This window comes from Callospermophilus lateralis, chromosome 3 (assembly GCF_048772815.1).
Source record: "Callospermophilus lateralis isolate mCalLat2 chromosome 3, mCalLat2.hap1, whole genome shotgun sequence".
Classification (NCBI taxonomy): Eukaryota; Metazoa; Chordata; class Mammalia; order Rodentia; family Sciuridae; genus Callospermophilus; species Callospermophilus lateralis.
This window is the reverse complement of record NC_135307.1, coordinates 72,123,659-72,142,456: the sequence shown is the minus strand read 5'-3', so window position 1 is coordinate 72,142,456 and position 18,798 is coordinate 72,123,659. Positions and strand designations below refer to the sequence as shown.

General features: G+C 35.2%; 1 protein-coding gene across 12 annotated transcripts in view; it reads left to right on the top strand.

Annotated features, from left to right (window-relative positions):
• Window positions 1-103: 103 nt before the first annotated feature.
• Window positions 104-18,798, top strand: part of Kiaa0586 (KIAA0586 ortholog) — a 183,569-nt gene continuing 164,874 nt past the window's right edge. For 10 of the 12 annotated variants that reach the window (XM_076850421.2, XM_076850413.2, XM_076850419.2 and 7 more), the window contains exons 1-7: window positions 104-214; window positions 614-907; window positions 2,426-2,496; window positions 3,523-3,592; window positions 6,317-6,386; window positions 16,459-16,633; window positions 17,427-17,648. In XM_076850421.2, the coding sequence (XP_076706536.2) occupies window positions 649-907; window positions 2,426-2,496; window positions 3,523-3,592; window positions 6,317-6,386; window positions 16,459-16,633; window positions 17,427-17,648 (867 nt within the window). In that variant the 5' untranslated portion in view covers window positions 104-214; window positions 614-648. Of the gene's footprint in view, window positions 215-613; window positions 908-2,425; window positions 2,497-3,522; window positions 3,593-6,316; window positions 6,387-8,683; window positions 8,769-11,749; window positions 11,802-16,458; window positions 16,634-17,426; window positions 17,649-18,798 lie in introns of those variants that run through there. The other 2 variants (XM_076850423.2, XM_076850422.2) reach the window with 2 other exon arrangements.

Sequence of the window (18,798 nt, the reverse complement as noted above, 5' to 3'; positions counted from 1 at the left end):
GGCGCTTTTCTTGGCGCGCATGCGTGTTGTGTCTCAAGGGCGGGCTTAAAGGGAAGTGGGTGTTGACGCGCAGGCAGTAGAAGCTGTTGTCAGATCAGACCACTGACTGCGAGGTTGCCGGGTTTGCTGGAGACCAGAGTGAATTTAGGCGTCCGGTGATTGCATCTGGAGGCGTGTGTAAGACGCTGTCGGTGAAGAAAGCTTTTAATCTTATGTGGGTGATTTTTTTTTTTTAAACAGCATTTCGATTTTGCCTGCTTGACTCCCTCTTGAACAAATTTTAACCCCGTTTCCACATTTGTTTGTTTTGCACTGCCAACCCTCAGGTTGGGGAGGGCATTAACTTTGCTGTTGCTCTGTGGCCATTCTATTGTCATCCCCTTTTAGATTAATTGGCTTGGTGCATTAATAGACTCAGTGAGTTTTATGGCTAAATATGACCTAGTCGTCTTTGGTCCTGGATTAAGTACCAAAAGTTAAATTCCAGCTTTGTGAGTATTCTCCTTAGACATTTTAATTTTTAAGTTAATGACTGCATATTCATAATCACTTTTAATTCACGTTCTTTTTTTTTTTTTTAATATGCCCCTTTTCCCTTCTTGTATTCCCTTAGTCCTCAAAGAGGTGGAAGTTTTATTCAGAAGTCTTATGAACACAGAAGAAAGTTCTTCCATTCAGAATTGTGGGACTAGGTTTCTTGCTAACAATATGAAAAGCTCTGAGTTTAGCCCGGGAAAGAAAAAAAGGGTTAAAATGCCCGCGAGGAGACTTCGTGAGGTCCTTTCTCCGAATCAGGAAGACAATTTGGCTTTGTGGAAAGATGAGTTGCCCCGTGTTTCTCCAGTGCTGTCTGCAAATAAACGTCCTCCTGTTCGAATGGGGACTAACTCGAATGGAACATTGCATGGTATGTTATTCCATATACTGTAGTTTTTCAGCCAGTTTTCTTTTTTGTAAAACTTAATCTTTATTTTGGTTATTGTGCATCAAAATATAGGGGATTCTTAATGTTTAAATTCAAAAGTGTAAGATATTTCCGGCTTATACCAATGTTTAAAAACTGACCCTGTTCCCTGGGAAAATGGCCAGGCATAGAGGGTCCACAAAATGAATGGTTTTGGTAAATGAATAACTTTTCCTATTGTGCTTTTTCTTCGTGTCATGTTTGCATATTATTCTTGTTCACGTTTATGATAGACATGCTTAACTTGTATAATGAATTAAATTTCCCCCAGTAGTGCTCTTTACCAAGTGCTCTATAGTACTATCCACTTTGGCATAGTATAAACACAACTTAAGTCATTTGATGACTTCTTTGTTTCAATTCATTTATCCTGTCTGGAGCTCAGAGAAAATGAAAACATTATGTTTTTACCCACTTTACTATAAATTCTACTGGTTATTGTAAGGATAAAATTGATGAATATAAGCTGGGTGTGGTGGCACACACCTTTGATTCCAGCCTCTCAGGAGGCTGAGCAGGAGGATGGCAAGTTTGAATCAGCCTGGACAATTTAACAAGATCCTGTCTTAAAATAATAAAGGACTGAGGATGTAGCTTAGTGGTAGAGTTTCCCTAAGTTCAATTCCCAGTACTGCCAAAAAATAAAAAATAAAATAAATAAACAACAAAGTGCTTTAATTTTATTTTTTTAATTTTTATTTTTTTTAATTTTTAATATTTATTTTTTAGTTATCGGTGGACACAACATCTTTGTATGTGGTGCTGAGGATCGAACCCGGGCCGCACGCATGTCAGGCGAGCGCGCTACCGCTTGAGCCACATCCCCAGCCCTAATTTTATTTTTATTTTTGCAATGCTGGACATAGACAGTTGCTCATCCCAGGCAAGCACTCTACCACTGAGCTATATCCCCAGCCCTTCAAAACACTTTTATAATGCTGGGGTTTTGGAGTACAGCAATGACACCATAATAGGCTCCTTGTTCAATCAGGCTTTCATATCATGTTCATATTTTGTTCCTGGGAAATCCCATAGTTTGCCCATATCCAATAGTGAACTGATGTTTTTTTTCTTTTTGTACTGGGGATTGAACTCAGGGGCTTAATCACTAGCCACATCCCCAGTTCTTTTAAAAATTTTATGCAGAGTCACGGTCTCACTGAGTTGCTGAGGGCTCACTAAATTGCTGAGGATGGCTTTGAACTCGTGATTCTCCTGCCTCAGCCTGTGGAGCTGCTGGGATTACAGGCATGTGCCATTGCTCCCAGCTTAAACTGATGTATTTTAAAACATTTTATACTTATGTCTCTTTATTGTTCATACTGACTCCTATTTTCCCTAATTATTTTTTCATCCAAAGTATCTGTCAAATATAGAGCTTATAGTTCTTGAGTCATGCCTATAATTATAGGTAAGCTACTGTTTTTAAAAACACTCAAATTGATTCCTTTATTTTGTTAGGTTCTTCGGATATAACTTCTTCTAGAAATTATCACAAGCCTCCATTAGAAAATTCTGCTATATCAGAAAGCGTAAGCAAGAGTCCTTAAATATGTTAATCATGTTAAAATTTTCATTATTGTCAAACAATATGTTCTTATGTTCAATTAGCAACATGCCTTGTTTTTCTTTATCATGTGTGAAGAGAAATGTTTCATATACTACAATTGGAACTTGAATATGTTTGAGATATTAAATATGTTTACTGGATTGTTAGCCTCATTGTTTATTTTTTAGAAAGTTAACACCTGTTAACTTTCATCAGTGGCTAGCCTTGAACAATTTTTTTTGTATGATATTTTTCCTTTCCCCTTTCTAATTTAGCAGGGGAAAAAAAAAGGGTGAAGGACAACACTGAGTAAATCTAGTACTGTAAAAGGTCATTGTGTTTTAATACTGAATAGGGTCCTAGAGATGAAGTCTAGAATTGCACACATGAGCAGAAAGCTATTTGCCAGTAGGTGTCAGAGAAGCTTTCTAAGACTACATAAGATCTCAGTAAAAAAGAGATCTGTGATTAATTTGTGATCTTTCGCCATTCATTGATCATTCTTATCTACTCCATTTGATTAACAAAGAGTCAGATTTTCACATTTGAACTGAAGCAACTGAGATGTTAAATAATTATTTATTTAGTTAGTTGTAGTTGGACACAATACCTTTATTTTATTTATTTATTTTTATGTGGTGCTGAGGATTGACCTAGGGCCTCACACGTGCTAGGCAAGCACTGTATCACTGAGCCACAACATCAGCCCCAATAATTTATTTTACTACAAGTGGCAAATCAAGAATTGAGTCTGGATCTCAGTGCCACATTTGCTTGTTTGCCCATTTGCTCATTTATTCTCTTCTCTGACAGGATATTATTGACTCATTGAACAAATCCTTGGGTAGCTTCAAAGTACCTAAGCATTGTGTAATGTTGGGAAAGAAATATACAAAACACACAGTCCTGCTCTCCCAGAGCACAGTAATCACAGTTAGTAAATGGTATTGGTAAGGAATAAACCATAAAGGTTATTTAATTTTTCACTTTTTCCTTTTATATCCCAAAGGATTTTTCTAAAGATGTTGTAGTGCAGAGGTTACCTTTGGATAAAACAGAAGAGAGCAACAGACAAAACGGTAAAAGAATAGAATTGACATTTCTTATTGTGGTAAAATATACATAAATTTTCCATTTTAACCAATTTAAAATGTATAGTTTGTGACATTAAGTATCTTTACGTTGTTGTGCAACCATCATCACTGTCTATCTCCAGGACTTTGTTTTTTTAATCTTTCCCAACTGAACTCTATGGCCATTAACTACTAATTCCTGCCTCTATGAATTTGACTATGCTAGGTACCTAATATAATTGGACTTATTCAGTATTTATCCTTTAGTGTTTGGCTTATTTCTCTTAATGTATTGTCTTCAGTATTCATTCTTTTTTTAGCATGTGTCAATATTTTCTTTTTAAAGGTAAAATTGATTTCTGGATATTCATTCAACAAACTAACAGGTTTTTTATTATTATTACTATTATTATTATTATTTTGAGTGCTGGGAATTAAACTCAGGGCCTCATGGATGCTAGGCAAGCACTCTACTACTGAGCTATACCATGTTATTTTAATTTTAATTATTCTCTCAAATTAAGTTATTAATACACTCAAAAATCCAGAAAAGTGTTTGCAATAGTAAAGATTATTTTAGTATTACCAATCTATTATACAGGTTTGGTATTGGATATACATTATTATTATTTACTTATTTATTTTTTGTGGTGCTGGGGATTGAACCCAGGGGGGCTTTGTGCATGCGAGGCAAGCACTCTATCAACTGAGCTATATCCGTAGCCCCCATTTATAAATTTTTTTTGTAAATTCTGAACTCAGGTTTTGTAGGGTCAGATAATAGATTAAAAATGTCCATCAAAAAGTTTTATTTATTGGCAAATTTTAAAGCAATTTTTTTTATTCTAAGTAGTATTAAAATTTTATCAAATTTTCCTTGATCTTTTGCAGTGGAGATTGAACCCAGGGCGCTTTACCATTGAGCCACATCACCAATCTTTTTTTTTTTTCCAAATGTTTTTTAGTTGTCAATGGACCTTTATTTATTTTATTTTTTAAGATTTATTGATATGTAGTGCTGAGAATTGAACCCAGTGCCTCACATGCTAGGCAAGTGCTGTACCACTGAGCCACAACTCTAGCCCCTAGTCCTTTTAATTTATATTTCAATTTTTTTTAAAAAATATTTTTTAGTTTTACCTGGATGCAGTATCTTTAATTTTTTTTTCTTTTACTTTTATGTGGTGCTGAGCACTGAACCCAGTGCCTCACATGTGGGAGGCTAGTGCTCTACTGCTGAGCCACATCCCAGCGGCCTATATTTTAAATTTTGAAACAGGGTCTCCCTAAGTTGTTGGGGCTGCTCTTGAACTTGTGATCCTTCTGAACCTTCTGAGCCTTCTTTTTCTTTCTTTTTATTTTTAAGAAATCTTTTTTTTTATAATTTTTTTTAAAGAGAGAGTGAGAGTGAGAAAGAGAGAATTTTTTAATATTTATTTTTTATTTTAGTTATCGGCGGACACAACATCTTTGTTTGTATGTGGTACTGAGGGTCGAACCCGGGCCGCACGCATGCCAGGCAAGCGTGCTACCGCTTGAGCCACATCCTCAGCCCCTTAAGAAATCTTTTCCATGTGTAAGATTTAATTCTCAAGCATAATAAAAACAATTCTCTATAACACAGGCTCTTCTCTATATAAATCTGGTCGAAGGAGAAATTCATATAACATAATATCAAATATTTACTTTGGTTTGCATAACAATTTCCTCAGCATTTTATTTTATTTTTTTAAATGTGGCAAAGTACATATAACATGACACATCTCATCTTAACTATTTGTAGATGTCCTTGTTTCTCAGGTATTTTTGATACAAATTTTTCTAGTATCTAGGGTTATGACTATTCTTGCCTTTTTTAAAAAAATATTTATTTTTTAGTTGTAGGTGGACACAATATTTTTATTTCATTTTTATGTGGTGCTGAGGACCAACCCGTGCCTCATGCATGCCAGTCGAGTGCTCTACCACTGAGCCACAACCCCAGCCCCTATTCTTGCCTTTTTAAATTGAGAAATCCTATTATTAAATCCTAAACATCCCCCCACCCCCAATAAGTACTTATGATTGAACCTAGGATCTCAAGCTTGCTAGATGAGCTCTTCATTGTTGAGTCTATCCCTGGCCCTTTCAGAAAAGTTTGTTTTTAGTTTGGGATAGGTCTTATTTAAGTTGTCCTGGCTGGCCTTGAACTTGCAATCCTCCTGCCTCAGACTTATGAGGAGCTGGAATTATAGGCACATACCATTGCATCTAGTCCTAAACATTTTTTTTTTTAAGTTGATGGACCTTTACTTTATTTATTGATATTTGGTGCTGAGAATTGAATCTAGTGCCTCACAAATGCTAGACAAGTACTCTACCACTAAGCTACAACCCTAGCCCCCTAAATATTCTTTTAGTTTAAAAAAGTGGGTTATGATTATGGTGGCATACCTCTGTTATCCCAGCAACTTGGGAGCCTGAAGCAGGAGGATCACAAGCAGGAAGATCACAACCCCAGCTCCTTTGTTATTTTTTTCATCAGTATGGCTAGAATGAGACCAGCCTACGCAATTTAGTGAGGTCCTGTCTCAAAATAAAAATAAAAAGACTCGGGGTGTGCCTTGGTGGTAGGTGGCCTCTGTGTTCAATTTCCAGTACCCCCAAAAAAAAAAAAAAAAAAAAAAAAAGATGAGGTTTTGTGAGTGGCTTATTAAAATTTAATGAATTTTTGTTATCTCAATTTTGCAGCAAATGATATCTGTATTTCTCAGTATACCATGGGACAGAAGGATGCTCTAAGAACAGTTTTAAAGCAAAAGTAAGTTTCATTTACAGAAAATAGTTGTACCATGTTTGTGTTTAAAATCAACGTCCCTTGTACTTTGGAAATACAAAAACCTCTTCACTACATAATGTATTGTGAGATGATATATAAAGCATTTCTCATAGTTTTAGGCACATATAAAGTACTCAATAGCTATTAGTCGTTGTTATAGAAGAGGTTCTGTGCTAAGTGTTTTATTACATTAACTCATTTAACACTCTCAAATCCCATGAAGTAGATTCTGTTATAATGCCAATTTTATAGAACACATGAATATGCATAACATAAATCCTGTGACAGAGATTCTGTTGCATCCCAGTTTTACAGAATCCCCATTTTATGGATGAGGAAACTGAGACATTGAGCTTTTCCCAGGGTCATGGCAAATTGTTACTGGGCTGGCATTTAAACCCAGGCATTCTACCTTCAGAGCCTGCATTCTTAACCAAATCATGATACTGCTTGTAGCAGTGGTCAAGTAGTGCCTTATACATAATACTTATTATTTACTATCAAAGAACCTTTAGGTTTTTTCCTGGTCAAGATATGAGGAAGAAGCAAACTTCATACCTTTATGGAACAAAATACAAAACCAACCCTGACAAGAACTCATGATAAACATGAAGCAAGAATACATCTACTAGTATGAAGGCAATTTTTGTTATTTTATTTTATTTACTTTTAAAATATTTTTTAGTTGTAGTTGGATACAATACCTTTATTTTAATAGGTGCTGAGGATCGAACCCAGGGCCTCGCACGTGCTAGGCGAGCACTCTACCGCTTAACCACCAGGCTTGCTCCCCAAATGCAGCTACTTTTAACTGTTACCCCTTTCTTCTAGAGAGTATTTTATAAATTAAAATTATATGCCTATGTTCCTATTCTTGATTTATTAAATTTAGACTATACTCATCCTCATATGATAGTATTTAGCTGTCTTAACTACTCTCTGCCATCCTTTTATTGTTGTTATCTAATACTTTTAATTAAATGAACCATTGATTATGTGGACATTACGCACTATAAGTGGAACAAGAGCCACAGATTTACAAATACCGTTTTGTTCAAAAAGTTTTAGTATTTACAAAAATAGAGAGGATAATTTAATGCACCGCCATACTCCCATTGTTTAGCTTTAGTTGTTAGCATTGTTTTATTTTAATTTCTCCTCACTCCCTTACCCAAGTATTATTTTTAAACCTATCTCAGAAGTAATTTCATTTTATCTGTATTTTAGTAGGTGTTTCTAAAAGATTAGTATTTTTTCTTTTCTTTTTAAAGTTTGTTCTCAGGCTGAGGTTGTGGCTCAGCGTTAGAGCACTCACCTAGCATGTGCAAGACCCTGGGTTTGATTCTCAGCACCACATAAAAAGGAATAAAAGTATTGTGTCCAATTACAACTAAAAAATAAATATGAAAAAAAATGTTCTAATTAGTTATACATGGCAGTAGAATGCATTTTGATGTAAAAGATTAGTTTTTAAAAAGGCAGTGCCACAATATTGTTAATATACCAAAGACATAATACTAGCTATTTCTTAATATTATCAATCATACAGTTAATATTCAAGTTTCTCTGATTGTCCCATAATTTTTTGTTGTTGTTGTTCATTTCTTTGTATCAGGATCTAAAGAAGGGCCACATGTTGCATTTGATTGATGTGTCTTTTTTTTTTTTTTTTTTTTTTGGTACTGGGTATTATTTCAGGAGCACTTGGCTACTGAGCCACATCCCCAGCTATTGCGTCACATGACTAAACTGGTCATTCCAGCTGAATTTGGGGAATAAATAAAGACACAGACATAGAAAGTACCTTTTCTTTAAGTTCAATGACTGCTCCTCAGCCACAGCTCCCACAAGGGCAGTGCATGCAAGAAAGAGAGCTAGGAGCACATGCTGAACCCTTTTATTGGGGAGAAGCCATTCAAATGAGGCAAGGGGTCAGGTTTTCATGGGGTTGAGTCTAACATCCTGATGTCTTGCTGTCAGCAGGTTAACTGACATCTAGGAAGCCCATGCCCATCTTATGTGCTGTGTGGGGATCAAAGGCAGAGGCAGAGGCAGAGCCAGCACCAGGGAAAAGATGCTTACTTTCCCTGCCCAGAGGGGCAGCGTTGGTTCAGTCCACTTTGTGTGCTCAATGCTCATAGTTGACATACACACAACCTATGGCTGGTTTGCCACTTCTCCACATTCTTGTCGATGAAATCCAAGGGGCGCTTGGTTCCTATGTGGCATTTATTTATTTTAGCCCTACTTTGTATTTTATTTAGAGACAGGGTTTCCTGAGTTGCTTAACACCTCGCTTTTGCTGAGGCTGGCCTTGAACCCAGGATCCTCCTGTCTCAGCCTCCTGAGCTGTTGGGATTACAGGTGTGTGCCACCACTGTGACTGGGGATAAATGTGTCTTTTAAGTCTGTTTTATTTATTTATTGCTTTTGTGATGCTGGGGAATTAAACTGAGGGCCTCATGCATACTAGGCAAAAAAACTGAATAAGCTGGGTGAGGTGGTGCACTCCTGTAATCCCAGCCGCTCTGAAGGTTGAGGCAGGAGGATCTTAAGTTCAATGCCAGCCTCAGCAATTTAGCAAGACCCCAAGCAACTTAGCAAGACTATGTATCAAAATAAATAAAAAGGGAAGGGGTGTGACTTAGTAGTTGACCACATCTGCATTTAGTCCTCAGTACCATAAAAATTAAATGAACAAACAAAACTTGAACAATAGAGAAATGGCAGGGAAAAGAGAAGAAATCAATTCTACCAGATAAAAATGAATCCAATAAAGTAAAAAACATACACAGTAAAATGTTTTTAACTGGTTCTTAGAAGTTTAGAAGTATAAGCAACTTCCTGACAAATTTAGGTCAGAAAAATGATGGTAGAATACATGAATTAGAGATAAAAAGAGTACAAATAATAGATTTAGAGGAGACAAAAACAAATGAGAGTACAATGTAGTTACATGCCTCAAATTTAAAATTCTAGATGAAATTAAATGATTCACCAAGAATAATCATAGAGCTAGATTTTAATAGGCCAATTGCTAAAAAAAATGGAAAATGCTTTAAAGAATAAACCTTCTAAAACAGTGATGATTTTGTTTGAATTCTTGGAAAAATATTAAGAAACAGATTACACTTATGCCATTCTGCTCCAGTACAGAGCATGCTATCCATGTCGTTTCCTGAGGCTAACCTAACCCAAATACCCAAAGCTAAAATTTAGTTTTATCCTAAGTGTTTTTGTTTCGATCATGGTAATTTTTCCAAAAAGTTCGTGTAATAAAATCATTAAATCAACTATTCATCTGATAGCTAAAGATAACAATTTTATTGATGTGTTATTTCTCAAGTTATAAATAGGGTATGTATTTTGTGTTAGAAGATCAATACATAATAATGAAATAGAGTTTGGCTCAGGAATGCAGCAATGTTTTAAAAATAATAATTGAATTTTTTAAGGTACTAAGGATTGAACCCAAGATTTCACAGATGCTAGACAAGTGCTCTGTCACTGAGCTACAACCTAGCCCCCTTTTAATTTTAATTTTGAGATGGGGTTTCATTAAGTTGCCCTGGCAGGCTTCAAATGTGGAGTGCTCCTGCATTAGCTTCCCGAGTATCTAGGATTATAGGCTAATGCCAGTATACCTGGAAATAATTGCGAATTCTAATATAGCAATTATTATGCTCTCTGCATTGGTTTCTCGTTTTAATCTTTACAAAAGCCTGGAATGTCTTAAAATGTTCCCATATTAAAAATGAGGTTCAGGCTGGGGTTTTAGCTCAGTGGGAGAGCTCTTGCCTAGAATGTGTGAGGTGCTGGGTTAGATTCTCAGCATTACAAAAAATAAATAAGTAAGTAAAATAAAAGTCCATCAACAACCAAAAACAAAACAAAAAAGAGGCTCAGGCAGTTTTAAGCATTGCCTCACTAATAATTCATGATTCATTATATATTTATCATTGGAATAAATAAGAAAATATGTATGACAAGCACTAATGATTACATTTAATAAAATGTCATGCTCATTTCTTACTTACCTTACCATGCACACAAACCTCTTTAAAACTAACAATAGAGTGATAGATTCAGATTCTTAATATGAAGAAAATAGTTAATATCCTGTTTAATAGTAGAATTGAGAGCTCATTGTCTTTTTGGTTTGGTGGTACTGGGGATGGAACACAGGGCTTCATGCATGTTAGGCAAGCACTCTCTCACTGAGCCACATCCCTAGCCTTCATTGTTTCTTTTTGTTATTGTTTGTTTATAATTTGGAAGTCCTATCTGTGGCAATTAGAAAATAAAATGAGATCAGGTATAGATATTGGAAAAAAGGAGGAAAAATTTACATTGTAGAAGATATTCTGTACTTAGAACAAAAAAAGTTATAAATATTCATGATTAGAAATCTGTAGAAACTATGTGAGGAAGTATGAAACTTTCCTTGGGAACTGACAAAGGCTAGGATATATTGAGATACTCAACATGTTCTGGATGGGAAGACTTAATACTATAAAAGTCCCATTTGTCTAAAATTAGCTTATAGGTATTGCTATAGTCATTGAATTTTGTTTTAGAATAATTGGTAGATGGAATTTAGCCAAGTAATTTTAATGTTTACTTGGAAGAACATACAGCTGAGAAAAAGTATATGTGTTTATGTGTTTTTATGTGTGCCTGAACATTCTGTTTATTTTTCCAATGTTAATTTTCCAAAATTATTTAAAAATGAATTTTCTAAAAGTAGCTTAGCTATTCTCAACTGTACATATTCTATATGTTTGTATTCTTTGTTTTTGGTGCTAGGGATCAGACCCATGGCCTCATACATGCTGGGTAAGGGATCTTTGACTGAGCTATATCTCCAACCCCTATATTTATGTAACTTAACTGTAGAGTTGTGACAAAATGGAATGATGTAGTACTTGTCCTATTTGATATTATCATGTGCTTTAAAACTGTAAATAATGCACGATAATAGACCAGAATCTTTGAGAAATGAAGAATCTGGCCAAGTTGTCTAGTACAAGGAAAATATGAATTCTAAGGGCTGGGGATGTGGCTCAAGCGGTAGCGCGCTCGCCTGGCATGCATGCGGCCTGGGTTCAATCCTCAGCACCACATACAAAGATGTTGTGTCCCCTGAAAACTAAAAAAAAAAAAAAAAAAAAAAAAAAAGAATAAAAAATTCTCTCTTTCTCTCTCTAAAAAAAAAATGAAAAGAAAATATGAATTCTTCTAAAGGAGTTTGGACTTTAAGAGGGATGACAAATCATTAAAAAGTTGTAAAAATAAGATACATTTTTAAAAAATGTTTTTTTTTTTAGTTTTAGGTGGACACAGTATTTTATTTTTATGTGGTGCTGAGGATTGAACCCACTGCCTCATGCATGCGAGGTGAGCATTCTATCACTGAGCTACAACCCCAGCCCCAAGATGAGATATATTTTTTTAAAAGACTCACTCTAGTAGTGGTATGAAATAATGATTTGGAAGGGGGCTGGGGTGTTGTCCAGGAAGTCATTTGGCTGTGGAATTTTCAGGGGTCTCTTTGACAGAGAGATAGGTCCTAAATACATTAGGAGGGGTGGGATGGAGGCATAAATCATGCTAGGTTAAATAGTAGTAGACAGATATGGAAGCTGATTTGTGTATAGAATTGATAGATGTGAAGTTGAGGAAGGTGGTAAGAATGAATTCCAAAATTTTGGCTTGCATAAATACATGATTGGTAGTGTCATTCGTTAAGAAAGGGAATCCTTGGGAGAATAAATTTCATTTTGAGTGTGAGGGTTCAAGATACCTATGAAGCATTCAGGTAAAACTCATTCTAGAAAATTGAATATAAAGATCAAGTTTTCAAAAGGGTCAAAACTAGAAATCCATATGCAGAAGTCATTAGTGTGTAGATGACTACTACTAGTAGTAGTGTAGTATCAGTGTGTAGATGTATTGCTCAGAAGTAAAGAAAGATAAAGAGTGAAAATGTTCACTAAATTTAGCAAGAATTATTAGCGAGCTTGGTGAGAACAGTTGTAATGTATATTGGTTTATTTAATGGATTTAGGAATAAAGAAACAAGCTCTAAATAAAAGTTTAGAAGAAAATAATTATTTCTGAATGGGAGGATTATGTACATTTACCTGTTTTTTTTTTTTTTTTTTTGTGTGTGTGTGTGTGTGGTGCTGGGGATCAAACCCAGGGTCTTGTGCATGTAAAGCAAGCACTCTACCAACTGAGCTATATCCCTAGCCCTTGCCTGTTCTTTATACTTGGTGCTGTTTACATTTGCTACATTAAAAATAAAGTTTAAAAGCCTATAAAGATACAGTGACACACACCTGTGATCTCAGCTACTTGGGAAACTGAGGCAGGAAGATCTCAAGTTTGAGGCTAGCCAGAGCAACTTAAAAGAAAAAAGAAAGAAAAAGAAAGCCTGTATAGAAGAAGCTATCTAACCTTATAAGGTTATGTTGGTCAAGGGTAAGTCACTTTTAGACTTTAGACAAGAATACTAAAAGACAAGGAATATCCTAATTAAACTGTCTTAGTAGACAAGACATTAGAGAGAGAGAGAGAGAGAGAGAGAGAGAGAGAGAGAGACACACACACATACTCACACACACAAATATTCCCTCAATTGGTTAAATATTTATTGAGCATCCTGTGTATCTATACTTTTGTTAGTTGCTATTCCATATGAAAGTAGTCTCTCTTCTCTAGCTTGTTTATGGCTTAGTTGGAGAGATTGTGTGTGTGTGTGTGTGTGTGTATATATATATATATATATATATATATATATATATATATATAAAACTTATCAGGATTTTATATATTATAGAACATATATCAAGATTATATATACATATGTATATATACATATTTATACATGTATATATAATAATCTTGAGAGAGATTATATATACACATATATATATATATACATGTATACACACATATGTACGTGTGTGTATATATATATATATACACACACACACACACACACACACATATATATTATATCTCGACAGAGCAAGCGAGAGTGAGCGAGAGCGAGCACATGTGCACGTGGGAGAGGGAGAGAAGTGATGGTTCCTTTCAGAATCGTGATAGGAAAGAGCTTTGCATTCAACATATTGTTAAATTGTTCTGTACAGATATTAAAACAATGGAGTGCCTATGTTTCAGGCGTCATGTGGTATAGGCAATAAATACAAAAGTACTTAATGAAGAGAGAGATCAATAGAAACTGTTATAAAGATAGGCTTATTGGGAGAGGTAAGATTTAGATTGCATCCTGAAGAGGAAGGATATCGTAGTGAGTTGAGTGGAAGAAGTTTGAGAGAGCAGAGAAAAAAGCATCGAGTCAATTGTGAGCTTAGTGCTGTATGTGTAGTCAGTAAGGAGAGCAGTATGATTCCAGAGAGAGGTTGTTTTGGGTATATATAGGAGGGAGGTATATATAGGGATGGAGGATAAGACCAGAGTATGGAGGGTATAGAAAGCCAAACAGGAAATTTGCTTATTCAGCTTTTTATAAGGAAATTTCTGAGATTTTTGAAGAATGGAGACATGAGTGGAAAGTTTTTAAGCAAATAAACCAAAGAATGAAACATGTGGTTGGTAAGAAGTGATGAATTTTCTAGTAGAGAAGAAGAAAGAAGGGAGAAGTACTAATCCAAGAAAGTTTTAGAGTCATGGGAAAACCTCTGGAATTGGGCCTTGTCACTAAATCTGTGATTTCCATCAAGTGCACCCCATTACCTCTGTGGACCTCAGTTTCTTCATGTAAAAATTAGAAAATTAGGATAGATGAACCACCTATGAGATTCCCCCAACTCTATAGTTCTATGACACTTTTCATGTAATTGTGATGAAATAATTGGCGAAACTTGATGACTCTATTGAATATGAGATGATAGGAAGATAGAGAAGTAAAGGTGACTTCAAAATTTTGAGACTTAGAGAAGAATGATGCTCTTAGTAGAAATGGGGAAATATCAGAGGGGTAAGTTCAAAAGTTCTGAGCTGTCTTTAAAAATCAAGCAAGGGAATAAAGCCTCTGGATATGGAATGTATTCCTGTTGATTTTATTTATACTTATCTAGGGATTATTTGATTTTGTCCATGTTCTTTTCATTTTTTCTTAGAGCCTAAATATAGAGCATAAATGGACAGATTCTTTTTTTTTTTTTAGTATTTAGTTAATATGTGTCTATTTACTGCCCCCTCCTATTATTTATTTATCCCCCCATTTATCTATCTATCTGTCAATCTGTTTACTTACTTTTGGGGACAAGATCTCACAAAGTTGCCCAGGCTGGCTTTAAACTTGGCAATTCTCAGCCTCCAAAATTGCTGGAATGATAGGTGTATACCATGGCATCTGGTTTAGGTCCATTTTTAATCCAGGCTATTTAGTGATGTCTTTGATGCCCATTGGATGATATTTAATTTAATCTAAATGAGTTAAAATTCAGAAAGTTTCTTTCAGCAGTTTTAATAATTGTTTTTGGGGATTTGTGCTAAATGAAATAAGCCAGGCACAGAAAGAGAATTACCACATAATCTCATATGTAGAACTGGAAAAAGTTGAATTTACAAAAGGTAGAGAATAGATTGGTGGTTGCCAGGGGTTGAGAGTAGGGAGAATGGGGAGGTGTTAACCAAATGGTACAATTTCAGTTAGGATGAATAAATCCTAGAGCTCTATTTTATGCCATGTAGTGATTGTAGGTAATAATATTTATTGCTAGGAGGGCACCTTTTTGTTCTTATTCCCCACCCTCCCCACCACCTGCACATACACACACAGATAATTATGTGAGGTAATAGATATGTTGAGTAGCTTGATTGTGGTAACCTTTCACAATGTATAAATATATCAAAATATGTTGTATATAGTAAATATATATAATTTTTATTTGTCAGTTATGCTTCATTAAAGCTGGATTAAAAGGGGGTAAAGTATACATCAATAATGTTATATTTCTTTTTTCTTTCTTTTTTTTTTTTGTGCTGGAAATTGAACCCAGGGTACCTCACACATACTAATCACATACTCTACTACTAAGCTATACTCTCATCCTCTAATGTTTACAATTCTTCTAAAAGTATTTAGAGAATAAAATTATCAGTACTTTAAAAACAGCAGTAATCCCTCTTGGGTTGTTTGTTTTGGGGGAGTAAAACTTGGTATTTAAATTCTTAGAATGTTTTTCTTCATGTCTTAAAATTACCTTCCTCCTCCTCCTCCTCCTCCTCATCCTCCTCCTCCTCCTCCTCCTCCTCCTCCTCCTCCTCCTCCTCCTTCTCCTTCTCCTCCTCCTCCCCCTCCCCCCCAGTGGCACTTTACCATTCCCAGTTCTTTTTTTATTTTGAGATCTTATCAAAATAATCAAAATATCTTATCTTTTATATTGAGAACTTATCAACTAAGTTCCTGAGGGTCTCACTAATTTGCTGGGGTGGGCCTCAAATTTGTAATCCTTTTGCTTCAGTCTCTCAAGTGGCTGGTATTACAGCCATGCATCACTATGCTTGGTTTATATTTCTTGATTACATATCCTTATAACTGTGACCATGCCTTTTCCACATATATATAAGTCCTATTTTCTGAAATAACATCACTGCCTTCAGGGAATTATCTTATATCTTTAGTCCTTAGTGACTCAAACCTTGATAAACTTCATTAACAAAATGACTTTGTTTGATATGCAATTTATTTTTTTTTCTTTTTTGACCCAAGGGATTGTACCCAGGGCTACTTTATTACTGAGCTACATCCACAGCCCTTTTTACTTTTCATTTTGAGACAGGTCTTGCTAAGTTGCTGAGGGTCTTGCTAAATGGCTGAGACCAGTCTTGAACTTGTAATCCTCCTGTTTCAGCCTCCCAAGTCACTGGGATTACAGGAGTGTGCCACCATACTTGGCAGATGATTTAATTTTTAAAAATCAAGAAAATTACCTTCAGCAGATGACCACTTACAGGTATTTCTTGAAGTGGTTCAGCATAGCTTCTTGAATATATTTTATTCCTTTTTTATTGATAGAGCGCAAAGCATGCCTATCTTTAAGGAAGTAAAGGTACGTCTTTTAGAAGATGCTGGCACAGAGGAGAATACTGTTACACAGGAGACTAGAACTTCACCAAGTGCCATTGATTCTGCTACAACTGTAGCTGCAGCAACTGCTGCTGCCATTGCAACAGCAGCTCCACTGATAAAGGTATATTTTTCTCTCCAGGTATTCTGAATATACTTTGTGAAATTTTATAAAAATAACTGTTAATATGCTCTAAGTAGTTGTGTCCAGCTAAAGACTAAGAACATTCTGGTTGATCTCAAGTTGAAAAAATTTTACCATGTGTGGTTGTGTATTATTTCTCGGAAGTTATGAAAATTACCGTTTCATTGCTCTGATGGTGCTAGTGAATCCGGGACTTTGTAGCACTGAAAGTCACAAATCCTAGGAAGCGTCTTAGTTCTGGGTAACTTGGATGATTGGTCATCCTTATTTGAGAACTAGAAGACAGCTTAGATTACGTAGACCTAACCTGTTAGTTTGTAATGGGAAAGGAAAACCACGACACAGGAGGAAAAAGATTTTAGAGCTAATAGGTGGGAGAGCCAAGATGAGAACTCAAGACTGCTTACCTAACTCAGTTTTACATTAGTGAAGTATAAAAAATTGTTTTCTTGCTATTTCTCTTTAATTTCCACTTAAGTATTTCTTATTTCAGCATTATAAATTTCTATGAGGCAATTTTTTTTACTGAGAGGATACATAGATCTAAGGATTGTGTTCTCCTACCCTTTACTTTTTAATTTTTTTCCTGACTTTTACTTTTGTGACTCTAAAAATAAAGGCATCAAATCATCAGAGATATAGTGAGTAAAGGTTCTACTTTAAAAATTTCTCAAATCAGTTGCTATAAATAACCTTCTTTGTAATTGACCATATTTTATTATCTTTCTGTACTACAATATAAAAAATTATTTTGTAATTTTTATCCTTTTAGGTGCAGAGTGATTTGGAAGCAAAAGTTAATTCTGTTACAGAATTACTTAATAAGTTACAGGAGACGGATAAACACTTACAACGTGTTACAGAACAGCAAGCAAGCATTCAGAATAAAGAAGAGAAATTACATTGTCACGATCATGAGAAGCGAATGAATGTATTTATGGAGCAGCAAATTAAGCATCTTGAAAAATTACAACAGCAACAAATAGATATTCAGGTATCTATAAGAAAGCCAGTATACATTTCACAATTTTTTTTATCACTTGCATATCCAAGTTAATTTTCATTGCTAATTGTAGTAGTTTATTAGATTGTAACATTTTTAGTTTTTAAATTATGATTTGCTTGCCAGGTGGACCAGAGTATGTATGTTCTAACTTAAAGTATTGCTTAGTTATTTTTTCCTCTTTTTGTGGTCTTTTTTTTCCACACTTTTTTTTTTTTTGGTAGTGGTGATTAAACCCAGGGGGTGCTTACCACTGAGCAATATCCCCAGCTCTTTAAATTCTTTTTATTTAGAGATAGGGTCTTGCTATGTTACCCAGTGCTGCTTGCTAAGTTGCTGAGGCTGACCTGGAATTTGTGATCCTCCTGTCTTAACCTTCCAAATCACTGGGATTATAGGCATGCACCACCACGCCTTACTGTTCACACCATTTTTAAAGGAATGATTTGTTTATATAAGCAGTTCTTAGCTTGAGAATGTGCATCATAATCACTTGGAGAGCTTTATAAAAGTACACGTGCTTGAACCTCTCAGATTCTGAGAGAGCAAGTCTGAGGTGGTACCTGCCAATCTTGAAAACTCTGATTCTGATGTGCACTCTTGGATGAGAACAACCTTCTGTACATATTTGCTTCTGTATATAATTAATTAAAAGAATGACAATTTTTAAAATTTAATTTAATTTTTTATTGTAATTTGTTATATATGACAGCAGAATGCATTACAGTTCCTGTTACACATATAGAGCACAATGTTTCATATCTCTGGTTGTATACAAAGTATATTCACACCATTTGTGTCTTCATACATGTACTTAGGGTAATGATGTCCATCTCATTTCACTATCTTTCCTACCCCATGCCCCCTCCCTTCCCCTCCCACCCCTTGGCCCTATCTAGAGTTCGTCTAATCCTCCCTTTCTCCCCCTCTCAACCCTACTATGAATTAGCCTCCTTATATCAGAGAAAATATTCGACATTTGGCTTTTGGGATTGGCTAACTTCACTTAGCATTATATTCTCCAACTCCATCCATTTACCTGCAAATGTCATGATTTTATTATCTTTTATTGCTGAGTAATATTCCATTGTGTATATATACCACAGTTTCTTTACCCATTCATCTACTGATGGGCATCCAG